This window comes from Taudactylus pleione, unplaced genomic scaffold (genome assembly GCF_031769625.1).
Source record: "Taudactylus pleione unplaced genomic scaffold, aTauple2 ptg000465l, whole genome shotgun sequence".
NCBI classification, from domain to species: Eukaryota; Metazoa; Chordata; class Amphibia; order Anura; family Myobatrachidae; genus Taudactylus; species Taudactylus pleione.
In genome coordinates, this window is record NW_028284867.1 from 2,601,792 (window position 1) to 2,623,456 (window position 21,665).

Genomic DNA, 21,665 nt, shown 5'->3' on the forward strand with positions numbered 1-21,665 from the left:
GTCCTCCTCCTCCATCTCTCTCATCTCTGTCCCCCTCCCCTATCTCATCTCTGCCCCCTCTCCCCAGCTCTCTGTAATTTCTGCCGCCCTCCTCCATCTCTGTCTCATCTTTGTCCTCCTCCCGTCTCTTTCATCTCTGTCCCCCTCCCCCTTATCTTTCATCTCTGTCCCCCTCTCCGTCTCTCTCATCTCTGTCCCCCTCCCCATCTCTCTCATCTCTGTCCTCCTCCCCGTCTCTCTCATCTCTGTCCTCCTCCATCTCTGTCTCATCTCTGTCCTCCTCTCCTCCCCATCTCTCTCATCTCTGTCCTCCTCCCCGTCTCTCTCATCTCTGTCCTCCTCTCCTCCTCCCCATCTCTCTCATCTCTGTCCTCCTCCATCTCTGTCTCATCTCTGTCCTCCTCCCCCATCTCTCTCATCTCTGTCCTCCATCTCTCTCTCATCTCTGTCCCCCTCCTCGTCTCTCTTATCTCTGTCCTCCTCCTCCATCTCTGTCTCCCTCTCTGTCTCTCTCATCTCTGTCCCCCTCCCCATCTCTCTCATTTCTGTTCTCCTCCTCCATCTCTCTCATCTCTGTCCCCCTCCCCATCTCTCTCATTTCTGTTCTCCTCCTCCATCTCTCTCTCATCTCTGCCCCCGTCTCATCTCTGTCTCCCTCTCTGTCCCCCTCCCCATCTCTGTCCCCCTCCTCGTCTCTCTTATCTCTGTCCTCCATCTCTCTCTCATCTCTGTCCTCCTCTGTCTCGGTCTCCCTCTCTGTCTCTCTCATCTCTGTCCCCCTCCCCATCTCTCTCATTTCTGTTCTCCTCCTCCATCTCTCTCATCTCTGTCCCCCTCCCCATCTATCTCATTTCTGTTCTCCTCCTCCATCTCTCTCATCTCTGTCCCTCCCTCCCATCTCTCTCATATTGGTCCCTCCTCCCCCTGACTTGTCTCTCATCTGTCACCTCTCCCCCCTTCTCTCTCAACTCTGACCCCCTTCCACTGTCTCTTTCTCTCATCTCTGTCCTCCCCCATCTCTCTCTCTCATCTCTGTCCTCCCCCATCTCTCTCTCTCATCTCTGTCCCCCCTCCCCTGCTTCTCTCATATTGGTCCCTCCCCCCACCTGACTGTCTCCCCCATATGTATTTTTCTCATCTGTCATCACTCCCCCGTCTATTTCTCTTATCTCTTTTCCCCTCCCCCACCCATTTCTGTCCACTGCCCCCATCTCGGACCCTCTTGTCCTCTCATCTCTGTCCTCCCTCCCACATTTGCTTCTCTCATCTTTTTGCCCCTCCTTTCCCGGCTGTTTCTCTCTCATCTCATCGTTACTGGGCGGATCTTAGTCTTTCCTCATCCCAGTCCTACACCAAACAGCCAGTAGGAGGACTGACTACCATGGTCCAAGCTCTGTTGATAGACTATGGATTCTGTGCTATATGGACTTACCAATGTCGGGGCCCATGTACAGTTGACGTAAATGCTATTTGCATTTCTTTTTGCACAGAAAATGCGCTTTTTTTCTAATGCGCATTCTCGCCAGACATTCTTGAACATCAGTGCCTAGGCTGAAACATTTTGGGCTTATGACTCCTTATAATGGTGACAGGATGGGATGGATCGGCATGAAAGCGCAGCCACAGTATAGGAAAGGCGTGTTCACGGAAGATGCTGACCACACGACAGAAGTAAATGAGACTGGAGGCAGATTACATGCCAGTGGTGAAAGGTGCATACCGATGAGGACGAGGACAATTGGCGGCCACTTTTGGTTGGCTGAAGGTGCCTAAATCCCTCCCACTTACGCTAATACTCTAATCAAGTTGACAATCTGATCCCTTCACATTGTTACAGCGAGATTAACTCTCGTTCCGCAGTTATAGAGGATATATAATCTAATTTTGTATTTGTATCTTGGTCTCATTTCCTTTCACAGGGGGAGTGTGATTTCACAACGTTGCCTAGTCATGTATTATATTGTGTATGAATCCTGTTCTGTATATTATATTTAGTAGATACAACAGTAGTACTACGCAGCCACATGTAATGGCATAAACCAGGAACTTATACTACTGTGCACTCCAAGAGTAAAGCAGGCACATACATTACCCATTAAAAGCTGGATGCATCCTGTATACACACCCAGCTCTGCATAATAAGCGAAACGCGCCATTAAAAGCTGGACGCATCATGTATATACGGTCAGCTCTGCATAGTAAGCGAAACGGTCCATTAAAAGCTGGAACCATCATGTATACACGCCCAGCTCTGCATAGTAAGCGAAACGCGCCATTAAAAGCTGGAAGCATCATGTATACACGCCCAGCTCTGCATAGTAAGCGAAACGCGCCATTAAAAGCTGGAAGCATCGTGTATACACGGTCAGCTCTGCATAGTAAGCAAAATGCGCCATTAAAAGCTGGAGCATCATGTATACACGGCCAGCTCTGCATAGTAAGCGAAATGCGCCATTAAAAGCTGGAAGCATCATGTATACACGCCCAGCTCTGCATAGTAAGCGAAAAGCGACATTGAAAGCTGGAAGCATCATGTATACACGGTCAGCTCTGCATAGTAAGCGAGAGGCGCCATTTTGTGGAACTCATTTTACACTTGCAATTTAGATTCAAATTCCATCCAACTCAACACCAGCCCCACAGTGTGAAAATGTATTCCGTGGAATAGCAAAGCATATGTGGAATTTGAAAATTATTCTGGTGTCGTTGCAGGAGATCATGGATCTGGCAGTGCACCCGAGCCAGTGCGATCTTCTATGCACACGCGGTTTTTCTAAATATATCATACAAAAGATGTCCACTGGCAGAAGATATGGGGGGACAAACTGAATGGAGGGTGGTGGTGCACGTGGACACTTGAGGTTGTCTGTTGGATGAACAGGCTTTTGTGGCAATGCTAGTTCACTGTATTTCTAAATTCCCATTTTGCTGAATTTATAGTCTAGAACAGGGATGATAACAGTGAATGAATCCTGCTGTGCATGGGTTGGGACTGAGGGCCTGATTTAGCGTGTACTGCTGAACGCAGATTCCTGATGTGCGGGCCGCTCGCAGACTGGCAGCAGACTGTAATTGATTGACAGTCTGCTGCCGTTAGTGGATTGGGAGTGGACGGTGATGACCTAAGTTTCCTGAAACGGAGGTGTGTCGCTGCTGTTTAGGGGGAGGGAAGAGGCCAGGATCTCCGTCGGCTGATGGAGATTTCCTGGCCTCTTCCTCCAAACTGCGGCGGCCAGCTGCATGACCCCATGGATTACCTTAGCCGGCCAGTGTTACATACACAACGCAGCTCTGATAACTAATGCACAGGAGGCGTGATGCCTCCTGCTACATTACCATTCCTGCGTGCTGACCCTACAACACGGCTCATTTCACCTGTAGAAAGTGCTCTGCTTCCCTCTAATTAATTTATTGCAGTAAAACATCCTTCTCATCAATGATTTGAGCAGGTACCTGCTCCGGGAACATACGTGGGAAGTTCTAGCAGAGGATCCTATAGGCCCACAACCCTGGGCTGCCTGTTGTAGGACATTCTTACAGTGGTGCAAGCGAGTTAATGCCTGAAGTACATAGTTGTTATTGCAGAATGACTTGTAATTAGCAGAAAACATCCTACATATCCACCCTGTTTACATTGACCAAGGGCTGATATTTACATTAATATTAATTGCCGGTAAAAATGAGTCTGCCCAGCTGGTACAGAAAAGGGTACGTTTACTGCTGTAGTTTGGTTATCCTTGGCGTTACCTGCCTGAAGCAAAGGTCAATATCTCCTGCAAATGTTCATTTTGTTGCCATGCATTTTTAATCACTCTGGTAAATCCTGTGCAAACAGCCTTCTCGGAGTCCCAAAATCACAAGTCGTATAAGACAAACAGATAATTGTCTAGGAGGAAATTGTCACCACACTGCTGTGTATTTTCACATGGGTCCTATGTTGTGTTTACTGGTGGTACCCTGAGAAGGAATTCCAGGTCATTGTTGGGGGCGCACTGACTGACAGAACAGAGCGGGGGCTGCGAGGGGTGAGAACCAGCCATTGTTAATGTAGACGGTCTACTAGGGGAATGTTTTGCACCCAGAAGTAAAAGGGTTTTTTGTTTTTTTTAGCAATACGTTCTATAACTACCATTTAACTAGACAGGTTTGACAATAATTAGAGTATTAGGTTTCTCTATACAATTCTCAAATCATTAATTACTTAAGATAGGTAGTTTCCACGGCAGGAAAAGTACATGTTGTACTTTTGTATACACACAGATTATATGAAATTATCTTCATGGTTTGTGATTTGTTGAGGCTGGGAAAACACGAGCAGATTGTTGTCACTGTCTGTATTACATACTCTGAGTCGGGTGTAGCTCCGTATATAGGGCCTGATTCAGACCCGCTCGCAAGCGGGTCGATGGTCGGGCAGTGCGCACGCGCGAGCCCCAGATCGAGTGAGAAATCACTCGCTCCGGGGCTCGCTACAAGACGGGGCGGCTGTCGATGTTGATCGACAGCTCGCCCCGTTTTGTAGGCGGGTCATGGGGGGTGGCTGCACAAACGGAGGCGTTCCCGAAGGAACGCCTGCCGTTTGTGGGCGGCCCTACTGACATCACACGTGATGTCAGTAGTGAACTTCCTGCTCTATTAGAGCAGGAAGTTCAATGGGGCTTGCGGTGGATGAGACCCTACCACAAGGGTGTCGTCACAAGCCCGATGGTCGCGATAATCGCGACCATCGTCAGGCCGCCTGCACAAGCTGTGGGTGGTCACCCACAGCTATGTGAGCGGCCTGGAGGCGGATTTTGTTCTAAAAAAAAATCCGCCCTGATTCAGAGCGAGTCACAAATAGCGATTTACTTAGCAAACTGCGCAGAAGCTATCGTATGTATTTTTGCGTTTATCCGGGAAATTATGAGTCGCAATGTGGCGTGAGACACCAGGCTGGTAGATCCTGTGCGAATCAGCCTGCGCCGAGCATCTTTTTCTCCTGAAAATGCGTATTAATTGCAAACTGATGCGACAAACCGCTTCAGAAGACTGCACTGATTAATTTGATTTTTTTTTAAAACGCGGCCACTGCATCGTAACACTAGGTATACAGATTCAGACTCAGGTGCACACAGATACACCCTACACTATGAGTATATTAGATATTTTATAACAATGGCCTATATTAGTGCAGCGTGTATCCCTAATACACACTGCGCTAGCATAGGCCAAAAAATGATATTTATTATCTGACCAAGGGCCTGGTTCAGAGATGTACGCAATGGCTATTTTAAGTTTTTAACACAGAACAATTTTTTTGCTATTGTGCATGCACCAAAGTCGCACTGCGATTGTCTGGCGACTGCGCACACACAGATATCTCATTCACTAAGTGAGCGACAGGTAGTCAGCATTTGGGGGAGGTAAAGGCGGCGGGGGGTGACTAGAAAAACGCAGGTGTGCCTGACCGTTTAAACGCGGTTATATCGGCGTGCGTAAATCAGCCATTGCAATCTTATACGGAGCATGAGAACCCTCTGCGTGTCAAGAGAGACGCTGTATTTGAGACAGGTCAGTCTTGCCGCAAGGGCTCCATGGCTGGTCGATGTGCGCCAATGTTACCGATATTTGCACTGGTACGTAACGTTGGGCGCAGATAAGGCAGCAGTGGGCATCCCTATGCTCTGGGTAAGCTTTGGAACTATCGGCTGCGGTCCATGAGAAAATGGCAGGGACGGCTCAAGGTGTCTCTGCACCCAGCGCCGTCCCGTGCTTCCCCTCCGCCCGCTCCTTCACAGCGCCCTCCTCCTGAGCATAAAATAATATCTGCTGCAGGTGGGTGGAGGGCGAGGGTTTTCTCCAGCTGGACCCGGTGCCCCTATGTGGCCGTACACTCGGAGCGTGCATGGAGCCGGCCCTGTGCGATCGCATTAACGTCCATCTCTGAATTAGGGCCCCAAGTCTGTATTTTTGTTGCGTAGTTAGGAAAATATGGGTATTTGCTATGTGTCACTGCCATGTGTATATCTTTTTTTGTAACATTATAAGACAACAGATACAGTATAACAAACATCACAGCCCTCCCCTGATCCCAAATGCTAAATGATGCTACTCGATCAATATAATTCTGCAATTTAACAAGACGACATAGTATCGACTCCCATCTATTCAAGGTGTCTGCTGTATCGCGCAGTAGCGTAATATGAGGCCAAGACAGCAGTAGACCTCCACCTTTAATTTGATTTGGGGGTCTGTGAAAGTCTCCCCGCATATTATTCTAACCCATTGTTCCCAGCATACGGTTGTCCTGAGAGGCGGTCAGCCTCCTGTAATTGTGGAGCTGATTCAAACGAGGCTGTCAATTTCCTACTTATGAAAATTGCCGTTCCAGCCATTATAATGTCCAGTAGTCCTTTGTTCTACCCGGCTTCTCACTCATAATATTCTTTGATTGATGAGCATCAATTTTCCATTTTACTATGTTCACCAGATTGTTATAAATTGTTAAGGCTTTGTCACTTGTCACTGATACAGTTCTTTGCCAGTGACTCCAGCATATGTGGAGGGGGAGGGGGGGGGGGGGGTTTGAACAGAGCAAGCGGCTGCAGAATATTCCTGCTTTCCTGTATATTCTACAATATTTAAGAATTAGGGGCCCATTATTCAATAAATATTTGCGGCTTGTTCCCATTTTCGGGGGGTAACCGCAGGTATTTTGTATCCCCCGAATGTATAACAGAGGGACCACTGCATAGCAAATGTGATCTAGGTCCCTGTATCTACAAAAATGAACAATAAAAATATGTTTCCGTTTTACCGCTTTTATCATGCGCCTATAATCCTTGGTTTTGGGTATAGCTGTATAGTTCTATCTAGATGTACTATCCGGTCAGGATGTCGATATGTTCTGATTGTCGACATGAACATTAGGTCGGCATGTAAAATGCAGACACAAGAATGTTGACCGTACATTTTATCGTTATTTTTAGGATCATGCTTCGGGTTGGGGCTTAGGTTTAGTGTAAAATATGCAAACAATAAAAAGTCTACATTCTGGTGTCGACATGCTAAATGGCGACATTTTGATCATGTCGACATTTATGAATGTCGAAATGTTTCCCGTCGACATTCTGACAGTGGACATTTCAGACCACACCCACACTATCCTGTATTACAGTACTACGCTGCTCCGTGCTGGTTATATTGTGTATTGCTCAGTCTCTCACTCCCTTTTTTCACCCCCAGGTCACCGAGTGCTGTCAGAATGGAACAAGTCTGCGAATCCAGGGACCGGAGCGATGCTCTTTGCTACATCTGGCTGCGATGGCAGGACACACAGAGATCGTGTCATACATCCTAGAGAATGGTGAGCAGTTACACCTATGCGGCCTATATTGCCTGATCTGTTGGCGAATGTTTGCGTTACTCCCCATGGGCGATGCAAAAATAGCAGGAGAACGAGCATAGACTCCCTTTCTGCCTCAGGTCCAGCTAGCACATAAATAGATGAACTTGAAAAGTTCCTGTGACAGTATAGGACCACGCCCCGTTTGCCAAATGGTGAAAACATGGCTTCTTCACTGTTTGAATTGCCTCAATAAACCCAGCTACTCCCATGTCAGCATGCCAAATGTTTCACCTCATAAACCTCATTTTTCTTGCTCACAATCGACGCGTTTTACATCCAGTCACGCAGATTTGCATCCAGAGCCGTGTGGTGCCTGATCTGCAGGCCATCCGACACTCGAGCTGAACAGCCGGATCAGCGAGGGTACCATTACCAAGGCAGGAATACGACCACATCCGTGTTTAGATCAGTCACAGGGCCCGACTCAGCTGGATGCAGTTGCAGCCGCGACTTTTTACGCAGCCGCCACTGCGACTTTATGCTGAAGCCGTGGCTGTTAGTCTACCTACTAAGACGCCCACTCCAGAACCTCCGCCTGAACATGGCCGCCTGTGTCAGTGCAGCTGCGTCTGTAGATGCAGATGTTGACTGCAACACACCTTCATGTGGCTAACCGCCCAGACACGCCTACACTCTGCGTTCAAATTTGCTCTGCATCTTGATTCAGAAGTGGACGCAGTGCTCATCGCTGCTGCCACCCCGTACGCAGCGGGTCTGAGAGAGAGGCTATGCAAATTGTCGCACCCGGTTTCTCAGATACACTGTTTACGTACAAAGACGCAAAATCGGACAAACATCGGTCGCACCAATGGACCTCGGCGGTTGCTCAGAATACCCGTTGCAAATAAGATGCCGGGGCCAGAACCACTGTGTAAGAAGATGCAGTCACCGGCTACAACACGATCCCCCAAAATGATGGTGACATGCCTACGTTCCACTCACCCCAACCCCGTTACCTTCCGCAAACAGTTGTTGTCTGTCAATATCCTTTGTGTAGTCGGTATACCAGCTATCGGGACCGACATCTACTGGCTCACCATTAGACGGGTATCTGGATTGGAAGTCTTTTTGGGTCTTTAGACGCTGCGATTTGTTGGATGTCCAGATGGCAGCATGTACAGCATGGGAACCAGAACACCGTAAGCTCAGTGGACACTGGACCTCATTCAGAGCCGCTCGCAAAATGCCAGCACTCGCTCTGAATGAGGGCGGCCGCATCTTAAAAATGATCCGGCCTCCTGGCCGCTCGCTAGGCTGTGAGTTACCACCCACAGCCTTAACGAGCGACCAGGATGATGGTCGCGATGGGGCTTGTGACGAGACCCTTGAGGTAGGGTCTTGGCTGCCGCAAGCCCCAGAGAGCTTTCGGCTGTAATAGAGCCGGAAGCTCTCCCACTGACATCACTTGTGATGTCAGTGGGGCCGCCCACAAACGGCAAGCGTTCTCTTGGGAACGCCTCCATTTGTGAAACCACCCCCCTGCCACGCCCACAAAACGGGGCAAGCTGTCGATCAACATCGACAGCCGCCCCTTTTGTAGTGAGCCCCGGAGCGAGAGAATTTCTCGCTCTGGGGCTTGCGCACGCGCGGCCGCTGCACGTGCGCACAGCCAAACATCGACCCGCTTGCGAGCGCTCAGGCGCTTGCGAGCGGGTCTGAATGAGGACCACTTTCTGCAATTACGGCGTCTTGCCATAAATATTATACATTTGAAAAGTGTCCAGGTCTGTTCTCTTGCCACCATCTTTTACTTACAATAATAAGGGACCATTCAACATGACCACTTCCCCTCCAGTATAAAATGCTCTGCTTCTGCGTTCTGCTCCTTATACTATCCTGTGCTGAATTCATTCATTGATGGGAAGGATGGGGTTTATTTTTTTTAATAACATTAATAACATCAATCAATTCCTTCTGCCCAGTCAATGAAGCGGGGAGCTCGGGAGCAGAGCAGAGTGCCCGGGATGATCATTGTCAGCAGAACCTGCCGTGTTCATAGGTGATAGTACGGGAGGCAATCGGGAAGACGACTGCCTAAATACCGGCAGCCGGCTTCCCGACTGTCTTATCCCGGCAAGGGTGGAATGCTGGGCGTCTAGATGTAGACGCCCGCATTTCCCCGACGCCGGGAGACTGGCGCCCGGCATCACGATCGTAGTGATGCCGGGCGCCGCGAGCGGACAGCCGCGCGGGGGGAGGGTTAGGTTTAGGGCTCCCGGGGGGGACTTAGGGTTAGGCACCCGACCGGGAGGGTTAGGGTTAGGCTAGGGGGAGGGAGGGTTAGGGATAGGCACCCCCGGGGGGGACTTAGGGTTAGGCACCCCCCGGGGGACAGGTTTAGGGAGAGGGGAAGGGGGTGGTTAGGGTTAGGCACTTAGAGGGAGGATTAGGGTTAGGCACTTGGGGGGGAAGTTAGGGTTAGGCACCCCTAAGGAGGGTTAGGGGGGTTAGGTTAGGTTAGTGGATACTTACCTATCCACGATCGGGATTTCCAGCGCTGTCAGGCTTCCGCTGCGGCGCACTCTGCTTCTGTCGGGCTGCCGCTGACGGGAATCGAACCGCCGTCAATGCGGCCGACGGTATTTCATACCAACTCCGATAGTGCACAGGTTCTCAATCTCGGTCCTCGGGACCCCAAACAGTGCATGTTTTGAAGGTCTCCTGACAGAATCACAAGTGAAATTAGCTCCACCTGTGGATCTTTTAAAATGTGTCAGTGAGTAATGAATACACCTGTGCACCTGCTGGGTGACCTGGAAAACATGACCTGTGTGGGGTCCTGAGGACCGACTTGGAGAACCACTGTGATAGTAAATACAGCGCCTATAATAGGCAAGAAGCCCAGTAAGTGTAGATAAGAATGAAAATGCGCCCAGCTTAGCATCACCGGCACTTGGAATGCGTGCAGCGCCAGACTATGCACAGTGCAAAAACACGCAAGGTACGCTCCGCAAATAGGCTCTGCATCAGCCCCCAGTCGTACAGGACCTGAGATTCCAGTCACTGCTATAATATAAAAGTATGGTTATTGTCAACACACCACAGATCACCTAAAGATCATTAAGCGCGTGAAGTGTTTAGGGTCCATGTGTTACGTTAGCGGCTCGGCTAGTATAGTGCTGATTGTAACTTATAGCAAAAGGAGGTTTTCACACAAATGACTCGTCTAACGTGGGAGTGAGAGAGTTAAAGTGCTCCCAGCCCGGCCGTGACCTCGGCTCCCTGTCCCAGCGCTGCCACCTTTTCACAGTCCTCACAGCAGTCCCCTCTTTTCTCGCCTAGATTTTCCCTGCCGCCTCTCTGCGCTCTTCCTTTGTGTTACCACCCTCCCCGCTGCTCTCTCCCCCTCTGTCCTCCTCTCACGGCCAGGCTGTTGTTTGCCTCCTTTTTTTCTCCTTCTCTGAGCACCCGCTGGGCCCTGAGTGACGGTCGGGTAATGGCATCTTCTCTAAAGCTTCTTCTCTGCTTGTGTTAGCTGTAGATGGGGGATTTGGGACGGATGAGCGGCGGTGCCTGGGTTACCGCGCCCGGGATGTGGGTGGGTTATCGGTGCAATATTTATTACAACATTTCACTTATGGAGGAGGTGTGCAAAAATGACTGTATAAATCACACGTGTTATATTACTGTACACACTGGTAACCTGTAACACTGGCCTGCTCAGCTCTATACCAGGGTGTACTACACTGACCTATCCTGCACTATACCACTGTGTTCTAATACTACACTGACCTATCCTGCACTATACCACTGTGTTCTAATACTACACTGACCTGTCCTGCACTATACCACTGTGTTCTAATACTACACTGACCTATCCTGCACTATACCACTGTGTTCTAATACTACACTGACCTATCCTGCACTATACCACTGTGTTCTAATACTACACTGACCTATCCTGCACTATACCACTGTGTTCTAATACTACACTGACCTATCCTGCACTATACCACTGTGTTCTAATACTACACTGACCTGTCCTGCACTATACCACTGTGTTCTAATACTACACTGACCTATCCTGCACTATACCACTGTGTTCTAATACTACACTGACCTATCCTGCACTATACCACTGTGTTCTAATACTACACTGACCTATCCTGCACTATACCACTGTGTTCTAATACTACACTGACCTATCCTGCACTATACCACTGTGTTCTAATACTACACTGACCTATCCTGCACTATACCACTGTGTTCTAATACTACACTGACCTATCCTGCACTATACCACTGTGTTCTGATACTACACTGACCTATCCTGCACTATACCACTGTGTTCTAATACTACTACACTGACCTATCCTGCACTATACCACTGTGTTCTAATACTACTACACTGACCTATCCTGCACTATACCACTGTGTTCTAATACTACTACACTGACCTATCCTGCACTATACCACTGTGTTCTAATACTACTACACTGACCTATCCTGCACTATACCACTGTGTTCTAATACTACACTGACCTACCCTGCACTATATCACTGTGTTCTAATACTACTACACTGACCTATCCTGCACTATACCACTGTGTTCTAATACTACACTGACTTATCCTGCACTATACCACTGTGTTCTAATACTACACTGACCTATCCTGCACTATACCACTGTGTTCTAATACTACACTGACCTATCCTGCACTATACCACTGTGTTCTAATACTACTACACTGACCTATCCTGCACTATACCACTGTGTTCTAATACTACTACACTGACCTATCCTGCACTATACCACTGTGTTCTAATACTACTACACTGACCTATCCTGCACTATACCACTGTGTTCTAATACTACACTGACCTATCCTGCACTATACCACTGTGTTCTAATACTACACTGACCTATCCTGCACTATACCACTGTGTTCTAATACTACACTGACCTGTCCTGCACTATACCACTGTGTTCTAATACTACTACACTGACCTATCCTGCACTATACCACTGTGTTCTAATACTACTACACTGACCTATCCTGCACTATACCACTGTGTTCTAATACTACTACACTGACCTATCCTGCACTATACCACTGTGTTCTAATACTACTACACTGACCTATCCTGCACTATACCACTGTGTTCTAATACTACTACACTGACCTATCCTGCACTATACCACTGTGTTCTAATACTACACTGACCTACCCTGCACTATATCACTGTGTTCTAATACTACTACACTGACCTATCCTGCACTATACCACTGTGTTCTAATACTACACTGACCTATCCTGCACTATACCACTGTGTTCTAATACTACACTGACCTATCCTGCACTATACCACTGTGTTCTAATACTACACTGACCTATCCTGCACTATACCACTGTGTTCTGATACTACACTGACCTATCCTGCACTATACCACTGTGTTCTAATACTACACTGACCTATCCTGCACTATACCACTGTGTTCTAATACTACTACACTGACCTATCCTGCACTATGCCACTGTGTTCTAATACTACACTGACCTATCCTGCACTATACCACTGTGTTCTAATACTACACTGACCTGTCCTGCACTATACCACTGTGTTCTAATACTGCACTGACCCATCCTGCACTATACCACTGTGTTCTAATACTACACTGACCTATCCTGCACTATACCACTGTGTTCTAATACTACACTGACCTGTCCTGCACTATACCACTGTGTTCTAATACTACACTGACCTATCCTGCACTATACCACTGTGTTCTAATACTACTACACTGACCTATCCTGCACTATACCACTGTGTTCTAATACTACACTGACCTATCCTGCACTATACCACTGTGTTCTAATACTACTACACTGACCTATCCTGCACTATGCCACTGTGTTCTAATACTACACTGACCTATCCTGCACTATACCACTGTGTTCTAATACTACACTGACCTATCCTGCACTATACCACTGTGTTCTAATACTGCACTGACCCATCCTGCACTATACCACTGTGTTCTAATACTACACTGACCTATCCTGCACTATACCACTGTGTTCTAATACTACACTGACCTGTCCTGCACTATACCACTGTGTTCTAATACTACACTGACCTATCCTGCACTATACCACTGTGTTCTAATACTACACTGACCTTTCCTGCACTATACCACTGTGTTCTAATACTACACTGACCTATCCTGCACTATACCACTGTGTTCTAATACTACACTGACCTATCCTGCACTATACCACTGTGTTCTAATACTGCACTGACCCATCCTGCACTATACCACTGTGTTCTAATACTACACTGACCTATCCTGCACTATACCACTGTGTTCTAATACTACACTGACCTGTCCTGCACTATACCACTGTGTTCTAATACTACACTGACCTATCCTGCACTATACCACTGTGTTCTAATACTACACTGACCTATCCTGCACTATACCACTGTGTTCTAATACTACACTGACCTATCCTGCACTATACCACTGTGTTCTAATACTACACTGACCTGTCCTGCACTATACCACTGTGTTCTAATACTACACTGACCTGTCCTGCACTATACCACTGTGTTCTAATACTACACTGACCTGTCCTGCACTATACCACTGTGTTCTAATACTACACTGACCTATCCTGCACTATGCCACTGTGTTCTAATACTACACTGACCTATCCTGCACTATACCACTGTGTTCTAATACTACACTGACCTATCCTGCACTATACCACTGTGTTCTAATACTACACTGACCTATCCTGCACTATACCACTGTGTTCTAATACTACACTGACCTATCCTGCACTATACCACTGTGTTCTAATACTACACTGACCTGTCCTGTACTATACCACTGTGTTCTAATACTACACTGACCTGTCCTGCACTATACCACTGTGTTCTAATACTACACTGACCTATCCTGCACTATACCACTGTGTTCTAATACTACACTGAACTATCCTGCACTACACCACTGTGTTCTAATACTACTACACTGACCTATCCTGCACTATACCACTGTGTTCTAATACTACTACACTGACCTATCCTGCACTATACCACTGTGTTCTAATACTACACTGACCTATCCTGCACTATACCACTGTGTTCTAATACTACTACACTGACCTATCCTGCACTATACCACTGTGTTCTAATACTACTACACTGACCTATCCTGCACTATACAACTGTGTTCTAATACTACACTGACCTATCCTGCACTATACCACTATGTTCTAATACTACACTGACCTATCCTGCACTATACCACTGTGTTCTAATACTACACTGACCTATCCTGCACTATACCACTGTGTTCTAATACTACTACACTGACCTATCCTGCACTATACCACTGTGTTCTAATACTACACTGACCTATCCTGCACTATACCACTGTGTTCTAATACTACTACACTGACCTATCCTGCACTATACCACTGTGTTCTAATACTACTACACTGACCTATCCTGCACTATACCACTGTGTTCTAATACTACTACACTGACCTATCCTGCACTATACCACTGTGTTCTAATACTACACTGACCTGTCCTGCACTACACCACTGTGTTCTAATACTACACTGACCTATCCTGCACTACACCACTGTGTTCTAATACTACTACACTGACCTATCCTGCACTATACCACTGTGTTCTAATACTACTACACTGACCTATCCTGCACTATACCACTGTGTTCTAATACTACACTGACCTATCCTGCACTATACCACTGTGTTCTAATACTACACTGACCTATCCTGCACTATACCACTGTGTTCTAATACTACACTGACCTATCCTGCACTATACCACTGTGTTCTAATACTACACTGACCTATCCTGCACTATACCACTGCGTTCTAATAATACTACACTGACCTATCCTGCACTATACCACTGTGTTCTAATACTACTACACTGACCTATCCTGCACTATGCCACTGTGTTCTAATACTACACTGACCTATCCTGCACTATACCACTGTGTTCTAATACTACACTGACCTATCCTGCACTATACCACTGTGTTCTAATACTACACTGACCTATCCTGCACTATGCCACTGTGTTCTAATACTACACTGACCTATCCTGCACTATACCACTGCGTTCTAATAATACTACACTGACCTATCCTGCACTATACCACTGTGTTCTAATACTACTACACTGACCTATCCTGCACTATACCACTGTGTTCTAATACTACACTGACCTGTCCTGCACTATACCACTGTGTTCTAATACTACACTGACCTATCCTGCACTATACCACTGTGTTCTAATACTACACTGACCTATCCTGCACTATGCCACTGTGTTCTAATACTACACTGACCTATCCTGCACTATACCACTGCGTTCTAATAATACTACACTGACCTATCCTGTACTATACCACTGTGTTCTAATACTACTACACTGACCTATCCTGCACTATACCACTGTGTTCTAATACTACACTGACCTGTCCTGCACTATACCACTGTGTTCTAATACTACTATGACCTATCCTGCACTATACCACTGTGTTCTAATACTACACTGACCTATCCTGCACTATACCACTGCGTTCTAATAATACTACACTGACCTATCCTGCACTATACCACTGTGTTCTAATACTACTACACTGACCTATCCTGCACTATACCACTGTGTTCTAATACTACACTGACCTATCCTGCACTATACCACTGTGTTCTAATACTACTACACTGACCTATCCTGCACTATACCACTGTGTTCTAATACTACACTGACCTATCCTGCACTATACCACTGTGTTCTAATACTACACTGACCTATCCTGCACTACACCACTGCGTTCTAATACTACTATGACCTCAGCTGCACTATACCACTGTGTTCTAATACTACTATAACCTCAGCTGCATAATACCACTGTGTTCTACTCTAATCATGTTTACTCAGAACCATCGATGGTTTGGTTCTGATGGCTAAAACTTTGATGGTGAGGATCCAATGTTTCCTCACTATCACACGTTTTCTATCTGGTCTACCAATGTATTGGGGGGCAGGGGCAGGCATATAAGAGATATGTGAAACCTTCAGTTATATCCCCCTGTATTTAAAGAATACATTTCTCAGCACACCATTCCCGGGACTCGAACCCCTAACCTCATACTCTGCAGTCAGTGACCAAAGCTGGTATCCTATTAGCAGAGAAAAATTTTCGCAAATGTTTTTTTTTTCCGTGGTATCCAATTAAACCCTGTTTTTGATGTCCGTAAACTTTCTGTTTTTCTCACGAAAACACATGGGATCTGTCGAAAAGTCGCAGACCTATGTATTTTCACTGCTGCGATCGCAGGAAAAATGGCTTCTTATCACAGATTTACCGCGGCTAATATTCTACCTGCTTCAAATAAGTATAAACATCGGTAAGCTCTGCTCTTTTGCGCAGGCCATACATGGCCTAAAACATTCGCTTAGTTTAGAAATGATGATCGCATGCCATCGCAAGGCATGAAGAGATGGGGGCAACTCTGCAACAATTGATTGGTGAATGGGGAAAACCGTGAGAAAGGAGCACGGAGCAGCGGGTTAGGATGGGAGCTGGAAGGCTTTTTGATGAAGAAGCGGTTCTTGAAAGTGCTTTGAAGTTTAGTAGAGTGAGAGGGAGAGAGTTCCAGAGGTAGGGAGCTGCACGGGCAACATCTTGGAGGCGGCAGTGGGAGGAAGTAACCACTTGGCAGGAGATGCGACGGGCATTAGTGGAGTAAAGTGAGCAGGCGGACAGGAGAGTGAAGGGGAGATAAGGTCAGAGATGTAAATAGGAGAGGATTGGGGACCTCATTCAGAGGCGGTCGTTAGATGCAAGCGCTCGCTCTGAATGTGGGCGGCCGCCTGCATCTTGTAGTGCCACCTCTTGGTCGATCGCTAAGCTGTGGGTTACCACCCACAGCTCTAGCGACCGACCAGGGTGATGGTCGAGATGGTCAAGACCATCGCGACCATCGGGGCTTGCGACGAGACCCTAAGGTTGGGTCTCGGCACTCGCAAGCCCCAGGGAGCTTCCTGCTCTGATCGAGCAGGAAGCTCCCCGCTGACATCATTGCCGATGTCAGTGGGGCCGCCCCCAAACGGCAGGCGTTCCTTCGGGAATGCCTCCGTTTGGCCGGCCACGCCACCTGCCCGCCTCCCAAATGGGGCGAGCTGTCACTCACCATCGACAGCTCGCCCCCTTTGGTGCAAGACCCCTAGCGAATGAGCGCTCGTCGCTAGCCATGTCTCGCGCATGCGCACGTCGGAGCCGGCTCCGACGTGCGCATGGCCAGTGGGGGAACATCGACCCGGTTGCGAGCTATCAACGCTTGCAACCGGGTCTGAATGACCCCCTGGGTCAGGGCTTTGTAAGTGAGTGTGAGATTGGGTTCTGAAGGAGAAGGGGAGCCAGTGTAGGGCTTGTAGGAGATGGGAGAGAGATGTAGAACGTTTGGAGAGGTAGATGAGCCGGGCAGCAGCACTAAGGACAGATTGGAGTGGAGAGAGGTGGGAGTGAGGGAGGCCACATAGGAGGAGGGTACAGTAGTCCCTACCCACCTGGAGAATTGCATGCTTCTCTCACTTCAGGACACGCCGGGTGGATAGACAACTATAAGTATAATCAAATATTAAACTTTACAGTAACAAAACCTCCCAATTTGTCAGGTCTTTGAATCAGGACAAACCGTGATAGTGGCTGGGGCCATGTCTCGATGTGGACATGGCCACACCCCCAGAGATATGACTAGCTCTCCCCTCATTGGCACACGTTGCAGAGCAGCAGTGAATAGGGTATTCCGCCTAGCTGTCCAACCCGTGTCTGTGACTGGAACAGCAGGACAGAGCCATCAGTTCTGGGACCTCCCACCTAACGGGACAGATGGGAGTTATGTAGTGAATCTGATATGCAAGTTCCATGACTGTCATTATACAGTGTTATGCTCATGATGTACTATCATAGGTGTAATATGTATGTTTATTACCTAGCACCACACAGTGTATGCAGCACCTTACCAAATTGGCAGAAACGCAAAACAGTGGAAAAAAGGTAGTAACAAATGAATAGAAAAATTTATTTTGAGATCTCTGACCCTAAGGGGTATATTTACTAAAGTGCAGGTTATCAGAAGTGGAGATGTTGCCCATAGCAACCAATCAGATTCTACTTAACATTTATCTAGCACCGTCTAGAAGATAATAGCTAGGATCTGGGGATGTAGTTAAGGGGAAGCAGTTGGGAAGCGATGGACGGAATCCCGACCGTCGGCTTCCCGACTGTGTAATCCCGGCAAGGTAAAATGACGCCTGTCATTTTACCTATGCCGAGAGCCCGACACCCGGCTTACCGGTCGAAGGTAAACCAGGCGCGGACAGCCACTTGGGGGAGGGTTAGGGTTCCCGGGGGGGACTTAGGGTTAGGCACCCTCCCTAGAGTTTAGGGTTAGGCTAGGGGAAGAGAGGTTAGAGTTAGGCACCCCTCCAGTGGACTTAGGTTTAGGCGGCGGGGAAGGGGGGGTTAGGTTTAGGCACTTAGAGGGGGATTAGGGTTAGGCACTTGGGGGGGAGGTTAGGGTTAGGCACCCCTAAAGCAGGGTTAGGGGGGAGAATAGGTTAGTCAACACTAACCTCTTGACGATCGGGATTTTCACTGCTGCCGGGATGCCGCTGTCGGGATTTGAACCGCAGACAATGCGGCCGGCTGTAAATCATACTGAATCCGTAGTTAAGATACCTACAGCCGGCCTCAGGGCTGACGAAATCCTGGCGCCAGAATGCCACTACCCGGCCAGAAGACCGGTGCCAGAATACTGACATTGGCGGAAAACCCGACGCCGGAATCCAGACAGCATGGATGATGATCGTAAGTATACCGAGGCTTGTTAGGTCTTAGCCACGGAGAGGAGGATTAGGTGTAGGCATAACGGGGGGGATTTAGGGTTAGGCTAGGGGGGGGGGGTTAGGTACCCCCGGGGGTGGGATAGGGTTAGGCACTAAGGGGGGAGGGTTAGGTTTAGGCACTAATGGGGAGGGTTAGGATACAGAAAAGGAGGGTTAGGGGGAGAAGAGGGGAGGGTTAACATACTTCCCGGACCCATGTCGGGATCCTGAGCATCGGGATGCCGCTGTCGGTATATTGACAGCAGGGCATCCCGAGTGCCGGGATTTCATACCAATTCCAGAATCTGATTGGTTGTTATGGGCAACATCTCCGCTTCTAAAAAACTCAAACTTTATTAAACATAAGAGCTTACAGTCCCAATGGCCGGTGGCAGACGGACAGCAGCAAAAGGCAATTTCTGCGTTCAGGGTCACGTAAAACAGCTCCCATCTCACAGCGGTGCATGCTATTTCCAGAACATCTCTTCCCGTTATCACATAAATAATTCAGAGATGTCTTTTCAATTTCGGAAGAGAACAGAGCTCGGATCGATTATCCGGCTGCTGCGTCTGGGTCTCGTGTGAGTGTGTCCGCTCTCCTGGAAGGCCTGGATTACTGCAAAGACCAGATAGGCCCGAACCTCAGCCGCCAGTTCTGACCGGAGTGGCACAATGCTAACGTGACGTTAGTTTTATTTATTAGCATGTTGTAAACATATAGCCATGGACTGAAATAGGCCTGGCTTACCGTAGTGTATTTCTCTTATAACGGTGGGGCTCAGTACGGGTTGGAACCATACAGTGATGGGCCTTATAGGGGAGAGGAGGGGGAGTATGGTGTCGTGCAGGAAAGAATGTCCTAGAGGGGCACAGAATGTGAATCCAGCCCTGTCTGTGCTGTAACAAACAGTCACAAAGCCCATATGATGTGATCCCTTTGCGTGCCAGGAAATCGCTGCCTGCAATGCCGGGCTTTGCATTTTCCCCCCTCTGTGAGGCCATCAGTCTCGTCAGGCTTGTGGCATTCCCTGGGGTAGATCAATGTCAGCAATTACGGAGGGCGCGTCTCCAGAAACAGCGGCATCCGACGGGCTCTTTTGTTGTTTTTTTTCGATTTACATGATAAAAGAGCATCGGAGCCGCCTTCTAGAACCCCAGCCATCAATTCCTTATTTATGTCACGCAAATCATCACAAGTCTTAGGGTGCCTCATTACTTTCCCTCACAAATAACTATTCTACCAAATCCTGGCATTCATCGGGTTCGCTGACAGCCTAAACACCGCCTTCTTCCCTGCATAGGATAGGCACTCCTTACTGTAAATGATCTGTATATTATAACTCACAGAACAGGCGTATATAAAAGCAGGTCTCGGTAATCTGCAGTAGCTTCTCACATCTGTAACGATTCGCAGTAGGGATTGTATTACACTTTATAGAACACAGATTTTTTTTTTTTTTTTTAGTCAACACTAAATTGAACTCACTGATTTATAGGCGATGACATTATAGACATTAAAACGGGTATTAGATTATTTTTCTTGTACGTCTTCCATGCACCAACTGCAAGTGCTCATAATTAAGAAACAAATTAAGTTTTTAATAAATGCTTCAAGAGTTTCTACTGTAATTAGAACAAAATTGTAATTAAAAAAAAACAAAACAAAAAAAAACTTCTCACTATTTCTCATTCTTCTCTGTCTCCCCCAGGACCCGAAGATCTACTGGAGATGGTAGATAGAACCACGTAAGTGATGGAGTGTCGGTACTGTTCCTTGCTCAACGTCTAACAAGCCCAGGACTATACTATATATATATAAAAGGCAGGATTAAGATTTATGTGCCCCAAGGATGGCCATGGACCCTCGATGATTACAACCATCGATGGTTAATCACCGATGGGACATGGTTTTGCCATCCATGGTAGATATCCAATGGTTCTCCACCATCAGTGGCACAGAGCCCCACAATGTTTTTTTTTACCTCTATGCCGCCGTGACACGGAGCATAGGGCCTGATTCAGACCCGCTCGCAAGCACATAACGCTCGCAAGCGGGTCGATGGTGGCTCAGTGCGCACATGTGAGCCCCGGAGCGAGAGCAAAAAGCACTTGCTCCATGGCTCACTACAAAAGGGGCAGCTATCGATGTTGATCGACAGCTCGGCCCGCTTTGTAGGCATGGCGGGGGGGGTGGCTTCACAAACGGAGGCGTTCTCAAGCGAACGCCTGCCGTTTCTGGGCGGCCCCACTGACATCACCAGTGATGTCAGTGGGAGGGCTTCCGGCTATTAGAGCCGGAAGCTCTCTGGGGCTTGTGGCCAGGAGACCCTACCACAAGAGTCTCGTCGCAAGTCCGATGGTCTTGACCATTGCGACCATCATCCTGGCTGCTCGC

At 47.8% G+C, this 21,665-nt stretch overlaps 1 protein-coding gene across 8 annotated transcripts in view; it reads left to right on the forward strand.

Moving 5' to 3' along the window:
- The window catches only part of DGKI (diacylglycerol kinase iota), a 376,642-nt gene that overhangs the window by 350,802 nt on the left and 4,175 nt on the right, over positions 1 to 21,665 (forward strand). For all 8 annotated transcript variants that reach the window (XM_088448828.1, XM_088448827.1, XM_088448831.1 and 5 more), the window contains 2 exons: positions 7,225 to 7,345; positions 20,980 to 21,016. In XM_088448828.1, coding sequence (XP_088304954.1) covers positions 7,225 to 7,345; positions 20,980 to 21,016 — 158 coding nt within the window. The remainder of the gene's footprint in view (positions 1 to 7,224; positions 7,346 to 20,979; positions 21,017 to 21,665) is intronic.